Genomic DNA, 17,527 nt, shown 5'->3' on the forward strand with positions numbered 1-17,527 from the left:
TGGCAAGGATTTCCTTCTGGGTGAGTCTTTCAAACAGCCCAGATCATGAGCTGCGAGTTCCCATAGATCTAGCCTACATGAAGCCAATCCTGTCATTTGTTCATTCAAAAATATGTACGGAGTGCTCCTTGAAGGCCATCGCATCATACAGGGGAAAGAGTGCTGAGCATAATTCTGGCCTTCATGGAGTTATAATCTACATAAATATCTACTGTGACAGTCTGGGTCCAATCAGGAGATAGTTATTGTAAAGTAGGTTAAACAGGGAAAGCTTAAGTGTTACTTATGCTAAAGGAACAAGTATAAAATATAAGGAATGGTATATCCTAGGGCTGAGGAAGAGCACCCAAGTAAGATAAACTTGGAAGTTCGGACTTCATTGGAGAAGGTGTGGTTTGGCCACTGAATAGCAGAGAAGTTCTTGGTTTAGCCAGACCAAGGCTGGTCTGGGGTTACAGGGCAACTCTCTGGAGTAAAGGAGGGGGACAGGTGATGAGCAGTGGGTAGCATGGGCAGTGAGTGGACTTGATAAGGGCAGAAGGTGTGCGGGCTTTGTTTCCCTGTGGAGAGGACAGCACACAGGTTATGGTTAGGTCGAAGCTGCAGGGTTGCAGAGGGATCATGTTCTGGGCCTGTGGCTCAGGCAGCCTGTATCAGAGGGCCTCAAACCCACAAGGCCAACCCCACCACCTCCATCTATGCCAGAAATTGCAAAGCCTCTTCCTCTGGCAGTGACCCGTCAGTACCCTCTACTGAGAAGGCTTCACGTTATTCTCACTTTAAAGGAGAAATGCTTAAAGGAATTCTTTTATCACGAAACATGTAATGAAGGGTGTATTCATTGCTAAGAGGCAGTACATTGATAACTGACACATATGCATGTACTAAATTACTAGTCTCTGAATACAGTCATTTATATATATATGTGTATATGAATTATCAGTATATGTATGAAAAATATCCTTATAAAAATAAGTTGGACTCACTGTTCTCCCAAGGAGATTCACAACTTGGACCAAATTAAGACCTAGTATTATTTTACTCAGGGTGTCTTAGGCTAAAAATCATGTTTAATTGAGAAAAATTGCAAAAAAATTTTTGCAATTGAGAAAAACTGAGAAGTATAAGAAGACCTCAAATTGTTAAGATAATGTTGTCCCATCATTCTCTTTCTTCTAAGTTTTAGAAACTATTGAAACTTCCAGCCTATAAAGCCATGTCATTAACTAGGGAAAACAATTAACTAGGGAATGACTTTAATAAAGTATAGCATAGCTCTTACTAAACTGGAATTGTGAAGCACAGAGGTGAGAGATGATTGATATGTCAATTGCTTTTTTTTTTTTTTTTTTTGCGTTATGCGGGCCTCTCACTGTCGTGGCCTCTCCCGTTGCAGAGCACAGGCTCCGGATGCGCAGGCTCAGCGGCCATGGCTCACAGGCCCAGCCGCTCCGCTGCATGTGGGATCCTCCCGGACCCGGGCACGAACCCGTGTCCGCTGCATCGGCAGGCGGACTCTCAACCACCGCGCCACTAGGAAAGCCCGTCAATTGCATTTTTAAACACACTGAGAGACAGTGTGGTATTGGTAAGAGTATGTGTTAAGAGATTGAGAAGTCAGTTTCTAGTTCTGCCCTGGCTCCTCACCAGCTTGTTTGTGACCTTAGGTTTGGGAGGAAAAGGTACCCTGGAATAGTGGAAAGAAATTTGGAGAAGGACGGATTGAATTTGAATCCCATTTCTCACACATATGTTTTTGTGAGCTTAGATGAGATACTTCATGTTCGGTTTGTTCATTTAGAAAATATCCTGGGACTTCCCTGGTAGTCCAGTGGTTAAGACTCCACACTCCCAATGCAGGGGGTCCGGGTTCGATCCCTGGTCAGGGAAATAAATCCCACATGCCGCAACTAAGACCGGGCGCAGCCAAATAAATAAATAAATATTTTAAAAAGTATATATATGGGCTTCCCTGGTGGTGCAGTGGTTGAGAGTCCGCCTGCCGATGCAGGGGATACGGGTTCGTGCCCCGGTCCGGGAAGATCCCACATGCCGCGGAGCGGCTGGGCCCGTGAGCCATGGCCACTGAGCCTGCACGTCCGGAGCCTGTGCTCCGCAACGGAAGAAGCCACAACAGTGAGAGGCCCACGTACAGCAAAAAAAATAACTAAATAAAATAAAATAAAATAAAATAAAAAAGATATATCCTGCTGAAAATTAGATGAGTATATAAATATATATTTTGTGTTCATGTGGGAAGGGGGGGAGAAAAACAAACATAAATGAGATCCAAGAATTCTTATAGCTTTAAAATTCCATAATCTGCAACTAAAACAATAAAACTTTATATATGACAATTTTCCAATTAGAAGGCAACAGAAGCTATTATTTCTAATGTTTTATTGTATGAAAATCATGTCTGTAACTGAAAATTTTCTCCATGCCAGAATACTTTTAAATGACCCTGATTTTAATCATTGCTTGAATTATCTCTGATTACTTGAGCTAAGCAGTCAACTGAGATGGGAAATAAATAAATCTTTCTTTTAAATGTTTTCTAAATAAAGATCAGAAAGGGCTTCCCTGGTGGCGCAGTGGTTGAGAGTCCGCCTGCCGATGCAGGGGACACGGGTTCGTGCCCCGGTCCGGGAAGATCCCACATGCCACGGAGCGGCTGGGCCCGTGAGCCATGGCCACTGAGCCTGCGCGTCCAGAGCCTGTGCTCCGCAACGGGAGAGGCCACAACAGTGAGAGGTCACAACAGTGAGAGGCCCGAGTACCGCAAAAAAAAAAAAAAGACCAGAAAATTCCATCCTCTATGAGAAATGATGGCTATTTCATAAAATCAAGTTGAATTTTAAAAATCTAGGAGTGCTTCTAAAACTCAACATGCTTACTAAAATAATTTGGCTTAAGAATATTCTACAGTAAATGCTTACTTAGTAGTTGATATCTTAATGTCCCAATACATTTTTTTTAAAAGACAAAAACTTTTCCTATTGAGAACCCAGTCAACATTTCATAGGGTGGTATTTGGAAATTATCTTTAGCTTAATCTTTAGCTAGATAGTTACTTTTTAGAAAGAAGTTGCTTGTAAATTTTAAATTAAGTAGGGAACCAGCTATAGGCCTACAGGTAGGAGGTAGTTTAATAAATAGGTTATCCTGAAAGTAATTAGTAAAGCCTATAAAATTTTGTACAAATATAAATTGTTATTACAGGAAAAACAAAGGAATTGCATGTTAGGCAGCTATCCTCATTAAAAGAAATTTCAGTTTTTCAACTTAGAGGACTGTGTGAAAGGTGGCCTTGGTTGGGAGATTGGGATTGACATATATACACTAACATGTATAAAATGGATAACTAATAAGAACCTGCTGTATAAAAAAATAAATAAAATTTTTAAAAACGAAAAAAAAAGAGGTGGCCTTCATTTTAAATCTGATTATTCTCATGCAGAATATTAATTAGAGAACCAGGCCTGCAGTCTCTCCTGAAGGAAGCAGTGTTATGTTTTGAAAATTCTAGTATATTTATGGGCAAAAACCAGAAGGAGAGAGAGGATTTCTCTCTTTTTTTAGGGGATCTCTTTTAAAAATAAGGCTAATAACGTTAGTAATACTTTAAGTCCACCCTGAATGAATTGTACCTCTGAAGTTATTTGTGGCTGTTTTAATCAATGAACATTTAATGAACACATTATATATTATATATATTATATATTAGGCATGATTCTATCTCTAATAGAGATGATTTCAAATTCAATTAAATATCAAAATTCTAAATTTTTTAAAAATACAAGTAAGCTTGTGTACCTTATACTTAATATAGCAAATATTACAAATTTTTTAAAAAGTAATGCTTAAATTTATTTTCAAAAATTGTCTTATTATTTTCAAAAACATGAACAATATATCTTATGTGAAATAGCTTTGGTTTTTCTCTCTGAAAGTATTAATAACAAGTTTCATCCAACACAAAGATGTGTTAATGAATGGCAATGTTAATTTTTAATGTGGTTGGACCCACATCTCTGGTCAAGAGCAGTCTCTCTCCACTCCTACAGTAAGGAAACTTGATTGGGTGAATACAGTTGTAAATATAGTTATAAATGACTTTAATTTATGAATACTAGTCACTGATGCTTCACTGGTGAATTTATCTCCCCATTTTGTCATCTTGCTGCTCTCCAAGCCTTCTGCCACCCTACTCCTAACCTGAATCTCCTTTGAAATTTCCGTTTTTCAAGGCTCCAAGTTCCCTAACTAGCATTTTGACCATTTTGGCAGCTCTGCTACTTCCAACTGATTCCCTACATTCCATAACTTAAATTTACAAATCAATTAATTCCTCACTGGATGTTTAGAAACGTTTTACATTTAACTTAATTTTCTGTCACATAGGGTGATCAAAAGGTGAGTGAAAGTTATGTTTAATTATGTCCTCACCTGCATATTTTTTAGTATAGACTGAAACTATATATTTTAAAAAAATTGAGTTTTGGTTCAATTGTCCACTACTTAACTAGCATATTGATTTTACTTGTACATGGCCTTTAGAAACTCTAGGTAGCTATGTAATTCTGATACACTGTCCTCATATACTTTCTTAAAGAAAAAAAACATGTAGTTTCTAATATTCCATGTCTATCTTTGTAAAGTTCAAAGGGGACACTCATTAATGTTATTTTATTAAAGTATATGTTCATGTAATTCAGCCCAAATCATTCAAATATGGGAGTGTTCTTTGAAGGACTTCAGAAATTCTGGTAACACCTACTTTACAAAGACCTTGACAGGTGAACAGAAAGACAGTGACATAAGTGAAGGATAAGAAAGTCTGAAAAAAGTCTTTTGATAAAGTAATTCTTAAATTAAAAAATCATGTTGGAAGGGGAGGGATTAATAGGTGAAGCACAGAAAACTTCTAGGGCAGTGAAAATACTCTCTATGATACCATAATGATGAATAAATGTCATTATATGTTTGTCCAACCCACAGAATTTCAATACCAAGAGCGAGCCATAATGTAAGCTCTAAACTTCGGGTGATTATGATATAGTTTAATCAACGTAACAAATGTACCTCTCTGGGGAATGTCAATAATGGGGATGGCTGTGCATATATGCGGGCCAAGTGTACATGGGAAATCTCTGTACCTTTACCTCAATTTTGCTGTGAACCTTAAACTGCTCTTTTTAAAAAAATAAAGGCTTAATAATAAAGAAAAAAAATCATGTTAAGGGTTATGATATAATACATAGATACAGGTAAGATATAGATATGGATACAGATAAAGAAATATCTTTCTGTTGTTGTTCCTCAGCTTACAGAAATTAAGGATAGTATTGTTTTTCATTTATACATTTTATTCAATTTTAGTTCATAGGCCTATTTCCCATAATGGACAGTTCTTTCCATTACAAGACATGCAAAAACAGATACACATCTCACATTTGCTGCCTAATGATTTTCTTTATGGTACTGTTATATTAGAAGCATACTTTATTTCTTAAAATTAAAAAAGATATTGTCTTCTTTTTAATAAAACTTAGTCATGTAAAGCCAAGTTTCACTTGTGTTACTGTCACTTACTTTGGGGCAAATACTTTAACTGCATTGCCTCAGTTTCCCCATTTTTAAAATGAGGGTGATATGTATCGTGCACAGTTTTATTGAGGATTAAATGAGATGGTGAATAAAAAATGCCAAGCCAGGGCCTGGAACATAATGGGCTCCTAATCCCTGCTACTCCTTCAGTATGACATTTTCAGGAAGGTTATGAGTAAATGGACATTGGCAGAATTGAAGACAAATGCATGATGAGAAAATGTGGACGATAGCACATAATAGTCTTTTAATAGACTTGATAGTAAGTAATATAATTGTGTACAAGCAAAAATACTGTTGATGCTAAATGCACAATAAAGAGGTTGTTAAAAAGCACACTGTAGTAATACCTTTAATTAACTGGCATACTTATAAATGATGGCGGTCTGCCCACAAAATCTTCTTATAAAATAATTCCACAATACCACTATCTATGTCAATTGTTGCAAAATTTCATAGTAGACGTAAAAATTGACTTACCAGATTTCCCATTTAAAATATTCAAACTTTACTCCTGCTCTAGATGTTATATTTTTCCCCAGATAAAAATAAGGTAAAAATAAGATTTTTATAAATAACTGTGGCCAAGTTAAACTTTTTTGTTCTGTGTATAATAAAATCTGACTTTCTTTATCCTCTTGTTTCTTAGCTGAAGAGTTTGATTTTAAAGTAACACATCAGTAAAGAATCTTAGAGCTACATCATAGAATTACTATTTTAAAAAAATTTTGTTCAGCAAGAGCTTGTCTCTAACAATGTAAAAGTTTAAACTTTAAGGCTTTTATTTTATTATTGCTTAAACCATTAACTCTGATTTTTCTAGGTCTCAATTTTTTTGGCAGGAACTTTAATACAGGTTAGTTAGGTCTTAATATTTTGTCCCTGAATAGACAAATACATTAACATTAACACTTCAACCCTTCAAATATTCCCATAATCAGAACTGGATAGTCAAAATTAATTACTATTATACCAAGAGCATGTTTACGTGGTTGCTGGAAACATCCAACAGACATATATTAAAATTCTAGCACAGAGTAGGGCACATAATAAATAGCTGTTGATTTAATGTCCTTTAACAGCTAGCTCAATACAGCCCGTTTCCAGGATCCGAGACAGTTTAATGAAACAGTCAACAATGATTCCAGACAGTTAAATATAACAGTTATTAGTAACCACAGAATAATGTTTACAGATCTAAAACAGTAGTTAGTTTCACCAGCAGTTGACATTATCCAGAGAAAGACAAATCTCAACTGTACTTGTGTGAGAGAACTAGTTGTACATATGTCAACTACATTTATTCTTTGTAAAAAAACAAAAGAAAAACCCAACTTACACACATTTTAACAGTTTTGAGGACAGGATCCATGTATGCTCTATTGATAATAGATTAAAGCATCATGTTTCTAACTGTAATATTTTAGCTCTTACCCCTTTCCTTCATAAATAAATAGCTTGACTTTGACTTTTTTTTTTTTTTTTTTTGGTTGTCGCTTTCCAACCGATTTCTTACACTAGCTAATGTGGTGCAAAAATAAATGGGTATGGTCAAATGTGAAATGCATTTGTCAAATGAATGAAACTGAAGTGCAATAATATAATAAATCCTCAGGCGAGTCATGTTTATTGTTGCCAAATGTCTCCCTGCTAAGAACTAATATGCATGAAAAGGGATAATGAAAGTTTCCATGAAAAGTTTTTGGGAAACCTATCCACAAGTCTTCACTATCTGGGAATGTGGAAATAAGTATTTGTTTTATACAAGTTCCATATGAGGATTGTAAGGATGGAATTATGAGAATAGAGTGAAATAGAAAGCAACTGTAGTATGATGGTTACTAATATTACTTGGCGCATGGAGGAATATTGACAGGGAAGCTTCATTGAAAGGCAGAGTGCCTGCTACATAATGGGCACTAAGTAAATACATATTGAATGAATGTGTAAATAAAAGGAAGAGTTTAAATTCAAGCTTTCAAAGACTCCAAGTGATCTTGAAAATCTAATTTAGGTTTTAAATATTTAAATTCCAAAGGATAACTGCACAGTGATAAACATTTGGGAATTTACTTAAAATGCATATTTTTGCTATATGTTTACTCTTGGCAAAATTAATTAACATGGGAAAATGAGGGGTAAGACAAGATTATTAGAAATTAGAGTGTTATATAAAAACTGGGTTGTTTCAAAGGAATATGCATATCAATTAAGGGTAAAAAATGCTCTCAATTATTAGCATAATTCATGCCATTACTCCTTAATTACAAATGCTTATGGACACTTAGTTGTAAGTATAATAAAATTGAATAGAGTCGTGAAGAGAATAATTTTAGAATGACTGGAGAATTTGGGAACAGACCTTTTCTGAATTGACAAGAAAAACGGGACATATGACCTGATTTTTTAGAACCAACTGTGTGCAGAAGAAAATAGATGCCTAGATGACTTATAGATTTGTTAAATTTCATTCTTAATTCCTTACTGAGTTACACTTTTTATTACCTAGTCAATTTAGGAGGTTAAATACACAAGTATCTACTAGTTTGGTGGGAAGCCAGAAAAGCCAGGACAGAATAGTTATTTAAGGGTCACGTGACAGAAGGCAAATCTAATTCTGAAAAAATCACAAAACCAATTTAGATTTTATAACCAAAAAATAAATCATTCAAAAAAAGTTCCTTCAGAAAAAAAATTAAAACAACCTTGTTTTATTAGTCAATATTATTGACTAATATTTTATTAGTTGACTAATTGACTAATAATTTTATTATCAATATTAGTATAAGAACCACCGGATTTAAAGAAACAAAATAGTATTTTTAGCACCACATTCTAGCCATCCTTGTCTGTGCAAACACACCTCTAAGAAGAAATCAACACAATAGTATGTTAAAAATAATAAAACCTGGGGAAACACTGTATACTATAGGGAGGCCTCAAAGATTCTAGATCAAATATGAATGGTAGCTATTATTAAAAGATGAAGAAATGGGCAAAATACAAAAGTAAAAATCTACATTGTATAACAAAATAAGATACCCTACCCTATATGATATGTATTAGATTTTATGCTCATTAGGAATTGTTTTTTCAAAATAAATGTACATAGACAAAGCAAATTATATGTGTCATGTTGATTTAAAAAGAAACATCAGGCATCATGATTTTTAGCAACAATAACAAATACTGTGGATATTTTTGTGACTATCAAATGTACCAAACCTAACTGGTTTGCTTTTTTATATGTCTCTTAAATATTGGGTAAGAAGGATAACTATAAATGTCATTGTCCAATTGGGATTTCAAGAAACAGGGAAATTTTATTAGTATTTTTATAAGTTATAGAGAAAGCTTCTATTCACTGAAAAAGCTTGAAAACAATTTCAAAAACAAGCAAAATCACCATGTTACATTGAGGCAATCTGAATGTGATATAAACAACCTGTTTATTTGTTTTATTTTCATTCTTAGTGTTAGACTTTATCTATCTATAAATACTCATTATAATTCAAGGCTGGATATAGCAATAGCCTTAAAAAGCAACTGTTATTTGAACACTGTAATATCTACCTCAACCTCAAACTTGCCCAGTGTAACTCACTCACAGCACTTAAATTGATGTAAACGCTTTGCTGCTAAAAATTTGTTCTGGTCACTTTCATTAAAATGTTGAATTTTTTTCCTTCATGCTTTACTTCTGCTGTATCTGCTGTTAAGCAGTACAATATGGGAAGGACTTTGAAATGATTTCTATATCCAGACACATAGTGTATCGACAAAAATCCGATGACGTATTACTATACATCATGAAATTTCTATTTTAACCTGTTTAAGGAAGTTTTTCTTATTCATACCAGGAGAGTCATTCAAAGCATTTTACATATTAAATTACTTATCAAAACACAGCATATATAGACCTTGACATTTGTTAAAGAACCAAGGATTTAACCCCTCCAAAATTTTAAAGGACCAGAACAAATCTTTAGCAGAACACAGATTATGTGGCAAGCAGTAAGTTACTTGAAGATAGAGTGTACTTATCAACACATACTTTCAGCATATATGTAAGAGACTGATTGGTTGATTTGTATGGTCACCTGCAAATATGCAGCCTACTGTTGTTTAAAAAAATGTAAAATCTGTAACAATAATGTTGCAGGAAAGAGAACAAAACTGGCAAAGATCCTTTAGTTATAATTTTTTTATTCCAGGAACCCATCAGTAGGTCTAGCTCTAATATCCATTTTTTGAGGCAAGATTCTCTCACTATTGTATTTTCATGTGGGTAAGTAATTTCAGAATGATTATACATTGACTGTATTAAATTGCTTCTTTATTTTCTTTTTTTCATTTCTAGAGTAATCATAGGACAAAGTAACAGCTTTGCAATGAATGCCAATATGTGGTTCCTTCGTAGATCTGTTGCTTTACTCCTCAATGTTTCTGTATATCTGGTGGTTCAAGAATTTATATGATAACAAAGACTCTCACTATATGCAATGAGAGAATAAGCTATATCGATTACTGCTCAAATTGTTTATTTACATGTAGCAAAACAATAAAATGCAAGCTTATTTAATCACATCTAAAATATTGTTTTTTAAAAAGCTATATATTCACATAAGTATTTATGTAATTTTAAAGACTAATTTCCTACAGCGTTTTCATTCCACAGAAAATGTACTTCAAACTTGTTATAAAGCTGTCTTGTAGTATCACACAATATGTATTTAAAATTATAATTATTTGCTGAAGGAATTACACTAAACAATGAAAAATATACAAGCTGCCTTTTAAATATAGGGTTACACTGTGGATGAGTACAAAAAGCCTTGAAGATTCATCAACAGCTTCAAAATAACAGAGACAACAGAACAGTATTAGGGAAAAAATGTGCCATACGGTAAATTTGTAGTCAATAGAAAAATTCTTTAGAATGCAGAAACACTGTTAAGAATGAGGATTTGGTCTACAGAAAAGTTATGCTGTAATGCAATTCACTTTAATTTTGAAATTATTTTAGAAGTATATGAAATTATCTTTAAATATTTCAATGCTTTGTACAGAAAGTGCCACCTTTCTTACATATTATTTGCCATCTTTGATAAAAAGTTTATATTAAGAATAAAGGCATTAAATAATACATCTATCTATTATTAAGATACTTCCATCAGAAATATTAACCAATAATGGAGCTATGTTATTGAATTATATTTTAAAACATATAGTTATTTCTACTTATTACCTTGAATAATGCTTGCAAGGAACTTGATTTAGCTTTCACTATTGGAACAAAACATTTGTTAGCCATTTGTGGAAATTTGCTTACTCTTTTATTAATCTCTAGTTTTTTATCTTCATTAAATGTACCTGAATTTTAAATATGTCCCAATAGCTCTTCATTTCTCAATCCTCTCTGCCTCCCTGCCCATCAAGCCCCAGCATTCTCCCTTGATAATGTGCTCTCATAAATAGGTACTTGTTATCCAGGAAATAGTTTATTCATCAAAGAATTTTTACTTGCTAGGGCAAGGTGAGGGTTTACTGTTACTGTTGTTTTTTTTAAAATAGACCAAAGTAGACATTCCATTCTGTTATTTGGTTAAAAAAATGTATATATATATATATTTCCAATATGGAGCTAGCAAATAGAGGACAAGCTTTGAGGATGCTTTCTTAGTTTTTTAGGCCACTATTTTATCATTAGGAAATCCTTGCTTTTATGTAGCAGTAGCATTCCTGTTGCTTGAAAGAGTTCTTGCAGTTCTTGAAGTTTCAAAGAGGATACTGACTGACTTACTGCGGGTAGTTTAACACAGGCTAAATCTGGCTGGCACATAGAAGCCAACTTCACTTGGTATCTCTCTTGTTTGTCTCTTTGCTGAGATTGTCTTCATGAGGGCCAGCTGTGAAGGTCTCTAAACTGCACTCTCTTCTATCTCTTAATTCCATCACAGACTTCTGCCTATAGTCATAGGCATCAGCCTTTCTGTGCCTAGATTACCATTTCCTAAAACAATAGCTTTTAATTTTTTTCCCTGCCTTTTAGTAACATTTTCTGTATGGACTAAAAGTAAAATATGCTCCCTTTATAGAGGCTCATTAACTCCTTTGAATTTGTTTTCCTAATCATAGTTTTAAGATTAAAAATCAAAAAGCAATACTCTGTTTTAAAAAACCTTTTAAATATAAGATGGACTTTTACAATCAATTTTCATCATCATGTTGCATCAAATTTGAAATTACAGACCAATTTCCACAAACGGTCTAATGTTTTCAAACCTTTCTATTCGGACATATATTTTTAAAATATTTTAAAATTTAGTTGGAGAAGTATTAATCCAGAAAAAAATTTTTTGATATATTTCCCTCTAAACTTATTTAAAGCACAAAATCATCACAACGAAGAAGAGTCACGTGGTTTGAACCTTTGCCTCGAACCAGGACTGAGGGAGCTCTGGAATGCCTCACTTTGCTGCTTCTCAAATCGTTTCCCCACTGATACATCCCTGTGCACTTGCTTAATCCTCAGGAGATTTGAAGCAGACGATCATAATTCTTTAATAGTATTCTTGATACGGCATCTTGGGGTCTTGCCGAGTAAAACATTCCTAATCTGCTATCCCATTCTTGCAACTACTATGTGCTTTTAACCCTATAACAATTCTTGTTACTTTTTTCTGGATAAATTCTAACTTGTTGAATGTAAATAATTAGTTCTTCCATCTTATAGCACGTGCTTACAAAGCATTCTCCCAGGTCTAACCACCATTGCAATATAATCAGAAAGTTAATCTTCACAACAACCCTGTAATGCATGATCATTTCCCTCATTTATAAAACTAAGGCTCAGAAAGGCTGTAACCTGTCCAGTCACAAAACTGTGTTTTATGCAGCCAGACTAGAAACCATGAATATCTTTAGATTCTGCATCTAATATCCTTTCCATTTTGCCAAGGTTTATTTTTCTGAAAAAGTTCTTAATTCAATAGGACTATTTCTAAAACTAATTTTAACAGATTCATTGTTTATGAAATATAAACAATTATAAAAATTTAAACTATGAAAACATAAATGTAAATATCTAGAAACTAAGACATATCATTTCATAGTCTTGAAATACCAGAGACATTTGGATTGTAGATAGAAGGAAATTGTCATATCTGTTTAATTTTTTAAGTCAGTTTCTTTCATTTAACCTAAATACAATTATACCAAACTTTGATTATATTATTTTGCAAACAAAAAGGAAACTCAATATACTTTTTTTAAACTGAAAGATCATACAGTTCTAAAGTGCATGTGATTGACAAATATATTTCTTTTAAATATAATTTTACTTGGATCAAGTTAAGTGAAAGTGAACATTTAATGTCACTGTCTAGGTTGTTCAGTTAAGGGAATACTTGCATCGATGATAACAAATACAAGACCTTCTAAGAAAGAACGTATATCATTCCGTGACAATCCTGTACAACTCAGTGGTGGATGGGGAAGTGGCAAAAAGAAGGTGAAAACTTCAAACTAATCCTTCAAGCTTCAGCATTCAAAGCATATGGCACACGGTTTCTTTTCAAGAGATCTGTGGATAACTGGTCATATTACCAATCGGATACAAGGTTCTAAGTGTATTTAATTTGTATTATTATACATATTTCACGATTCTGTTTTCTGATGGATTTCTCTTATTTTCCATCTGTAAAATACAGTTTTGCTGTTGTTCCTGTGTTCATATGGAATGGCTTCCAGAAATTGATTCTTGAAATATTGTAATGGAATTTGCATATCCAATTTTTTTTACTTAAAATGTTTATTACACATGTACTAGAGATGGTTTTTGTAACCAATACTAAATTGTAATACCATAAATATTATCATAAGAGAATATAACTGTATTTTATTGGACCATTTATAGTACTAATTGATCATTAATGTATTAATAAACTTTATTTGACTATATTATTATAATTGGATATTTCAAACATAAATTGACATGTAAATTAATTCAGAATAGAAAATGAAAATAGCCTTTTACTTTGTCATCTTAAATAGATTAATGTTAAGAAAATATACATCCCATTTAAATTTCAATGACATAAATTTAAATATTTATCAACTTAATGATTGGATATTTTATTGTAATGTTTCATTCTTATCATTTATAAAGGGTAGATGCTCATTCTGGTTCATTAATATTATTCTTCTGACTCAAAAATACTCTATAATTTTAATTTTTAATGTGCCTTAAAATAATTATCGTTAAAAAATCTTTTCAACTTTTCAAACCCCAGTCTTATAATTTTGTAATGTTAATATATTTTCTAAAATTACAGATGAGTTTTATTAAACTCTTACTATTGTGCAGTCAATATTCTGTGATAGCTTAGTAAATCTAATGTGCAAAATGCTGCATTTACCTTTCATGCTCCTTAGCATCTTTAACTCTCCTGAGTCTGGGGCTTTTTTCACGAAGCTAAGTTCTCCAGTGACTTTCCAGTTTGTTGCTGTGTAATACGATCCAGTGAACTTTAATTTTGTTTTGTTTTGCTTTTCCTACTCTTTATTGAAATATTTCATTTTAAAATGATTAGCAGATTTAGAGATGCATTTATTTAGTTTGTGTCCCCCATCTACTTTTGGAGCTCTGTAGCATCTCAAACCTGTAAATCTCTTTCAACTTGATTGAGATGGAAATGTTAATGAGCCTTGAGCTGTCAATCAATAAAGAAAACATGGATTCATATGTTGTGGCCTAGAAATTGAGGCTTTGGAAAGTAAGCTCCATGTGTAGTTGCTTTATGAACATGCTGTTATGTCATCTTTTTACTAATGGCATCCACAAACCAGCATAATGTAATGAGGGAAAATATTTTATCTCAGCTTATTGTGAACCCTGCAAGAGAAAACCACATTAAAGCTGATATTGATGGGGTTTTATGGTTCATATGTGCAAATCAATGAAGTGGAAAGGCTGGTATGAGAAGTGAGATGCTTATGATTAAACTGTTTTAGAGCCTAAAATAATTTAATCTCTAGTTTCCTTATTCTGTGATCTGTGTAATTGTTTCATAATATTAATTTTAAGGAAGATGATGGGTGTTGATGCTCCTTAAATTTGTAGGTTATGATTGATTTATATGTCAATAAAATAGTTTCCTAATTATGGAGTTATATTGGAAGTTCTTTGTAGTGTTGTTTATTGTGTCCAGCCCTAAAATGGTCATTTGAAAAATCTTTCAAAGTTCAAACTTATCATTTTTGATGCAAGTTCATTTATGTTTATGAAAATAGAAAAGGGAAATTTTAAAACTGAATAAATTTTAATTAAATTATTTTTAATTTTAAAAATTGAATAAAACCTGAAAAGAAATCAAAACAAGAGATACTTTCTCCTGTTTCCTTGATGAGACATTAAGGCAAATATTTGTCTTTAAGATTTGTGAAGGTAGAAATATGAGCTTACACTGGTCACTTAGTTGACTGAATTTTGGATTGGCAGTGATGGACCTAGGCAATGCTACTATTCAAATGCACATCTCAACATGGCATTTTGCTCTTTCCTACACCCTGTGTTCTATGACCAGACCCTTCCCAACTCAATTCTCACCTTCCTACCTGGCTACCTTCCCCAGTGCTATCACAAACAATCATCACCAATCACTTCTTATAAGAATAGCAGAGTGAATCACTGATCACAAAAAGGCTGAAAGGTTGTTTGGTGATTCCAGAATGTCTTGATAAGAGAGTTAACTATATTGGTTTATGGAGCTATCACCCTCCCAAAGTCCAGTCTGCCCAACATCTTTGTGCACATTGTGCATTATAGGAGATCTTACTAGGTGCTGTGGGAAGCATTCCAAATCCTAATTTCTTATTGTGCTCATACAATAGTTAGTGCTACAGCCCTCACATATTTCCTACCAAATGCAGTTTCCATCATCTTTAGAGGCCAGAAAATTATTCACCATCAGGATTTATGATTTTCATGACTGTACTGGGGTCAAGTGAATTATCTACTGAATATGCTTTAATTTAGTGGAAGAAAACCCCTAAGCTTTCTATAGCATATTGGTTGTCAGAGCTAATTTCTAACTAATCTCTAATAGGAGATGTAATTTTACTGTCTATTTCAGTGTAGAATGCAATCCATTATCTACCATGATATTTTTACCTACCTAGATAGAGCTGTGTTTTTTTGTCATTAATGTTTGTGACATTCAGAGAAAGCCTCTTTCCAGCACATAAAGAACTATAATCCAGATCTGTGCTGTCCAAAATATTAGCCGTTAAGCCACACGTAGCTACAGAGTACTTCTGATATGGTTAGTCTGAATTGAGACCTAAGTATAAAATGCACAGCAGATTTCAGACATTTAGTATGAAAAACGAATGCACAGTTGCCCAATAATTTTGTATTGACTATGTTTAAACAATAGTATTTTGGCTTAAATAAAGTAATATCATCTGGTTTAAAAAATGTTTTAATATGAGTACTAGAAAATGTTAAGTTACATGTATATCTAACATTGTATTTCTACTAGATAGAGCTGACCTGGAGGCTATTCTGTGATATAACTTATAATTGATAAAATAATAGATAAAAGATGCTGCCTACAAAACAGGCACAAGAAAATCCTAGTTTATAAGAAAAGGAACTTTGATTCTGCTAAACATAGTGAATATTATTAAATAAAAAGGAAAAATAACCCTCCACTGTGGTTCCAGACTTTAAGATGGCATAAGTGCATTTAACTCTGCATAAATTTAACTCTCATATAGTGTGTGTCTATTTTTATTTGATTTTAATAAGAGACCATCTGATAAAGTCAGGTTGAAGTCTTTTATGTAACTGGTGATAAGAAATAGAATTCACACCCACCTTGTAGTCTATGTTATATCAGGCTTTACATATATATAGCTGTTAATTTTTCAAATGGTGGGATTTGAACTGTGACATAGATGGGATCTCTTAATGGGAGCCATATTATATTTGGCATTCTATTGTATAATAAATCCAGTTTTAATCCAAGATCTAAAACATAAAGGCCAATAAGAGTTGTATAAATGAATATAATACATTTGAAAGTAACAAATGTAGTGTGTTTATAACATATGCTTTATTTAATACAGCCTGACCACCAATCTTCCTTACCTCCAAATACCATGCAGTTGATGTACTCTTTCTAGGATCCAGAATTTTACCTAAGTCAAAAATTGAAGTGAAAGGTTTCATGTGACTTTTCATTTATAACTTATCTCCCTGCCAGCACTGAAGGGCAAGAGCCCTCTGTAGTAGATCTGGAATGGCCACCAGTAGGAAGGACTGGTGAGGACTCTAAAGGACTCTTTGGAGCTCAGTGAGGAGGGATGCAGGAAGTAGCAGGAAGGAGTGCCACAGTTGGCAATGTCTGCTTTAGCACTGGGAGGTTAGAGTGAGGACTTCTCTGGTGTTGCTTTTGGACAATAACTAACCAAGGTGCTACAGAAAGACAAATGCTTTCTATGAAGCTTTAGAGAAAAGTGAACCAACTGAATTAACATTACAAAGGTTTGTCTTTACTATGAGTGTAACCTTCGTAGCATCCCTACATTTTAGGAGGTCTTGTTATAACCACTTTTACATCACAAGAGCAAAGGTGAGAAACCACTGCAAGTCCATACTTTGCTTATAAAGGCCTGAGTGCATGTACCAGTGGTTGCCAGGTGAGTAAACGTAAAACTTTTTTTTAAAAATAAATATATCATTGGAATTTCTAAAAAGTTATTTTCTCCTGCAAAAGCTATAAGAGAAACTTTCAAACTTGTTTTATAATTTTCATAGAGTTGGTCTAGATCAGCATTGTACAATACAAATATAATGTGAGCCACATATGTAATTTTAATGTTTCTAGTGGCCACATTACAAATGTAAAAA

General features: G+C 33.4%; 1 protein-coding gene across 1 annotated transcript in view; it reads left to right on the forward strand.

Annotated features, from left to right (window-relative positions):
* Positions 1 to 16,056, forward strand: part of LRRIQ1 (leucine rich repeats and IQ motif containing 1) — a 196,710-nt gene extending 180,654 nt beyond the window's left edge. Inside the window, exon 26 of the mRNA XM_022552414.3 lies at positions 12,999 to 16,056. Within this exon, the coding sequence (XP_022408122.2) occupies positions 12,999 to 13,141 (143 nt within the window). The 3' untranslated portion in view covers positions 13,142 to 16,056. The remainder of the gene's footprint in view (positions 1 to 12,998) is intronic.
* Positions 16,057 to 17,527: the final 1,471 nt, after the last annotated feature.

Source organism: Delphinapterus leucas, chromosome 11, assembly GCF_059928025.1.
Source record: "Delphinapterus leucas isolate spDelLeu-1000000601 "Yukka" chromosome 11, BTC_Dleu_Yukka2, whole genome shotgun sequence".
NCBI classification, from domain to species: Eukaryota; Metazoa; Chordata; class Mammalia; order Artiodactyla; family Monodontidae; genus Delphinapterus; species Delphinapterus leucas.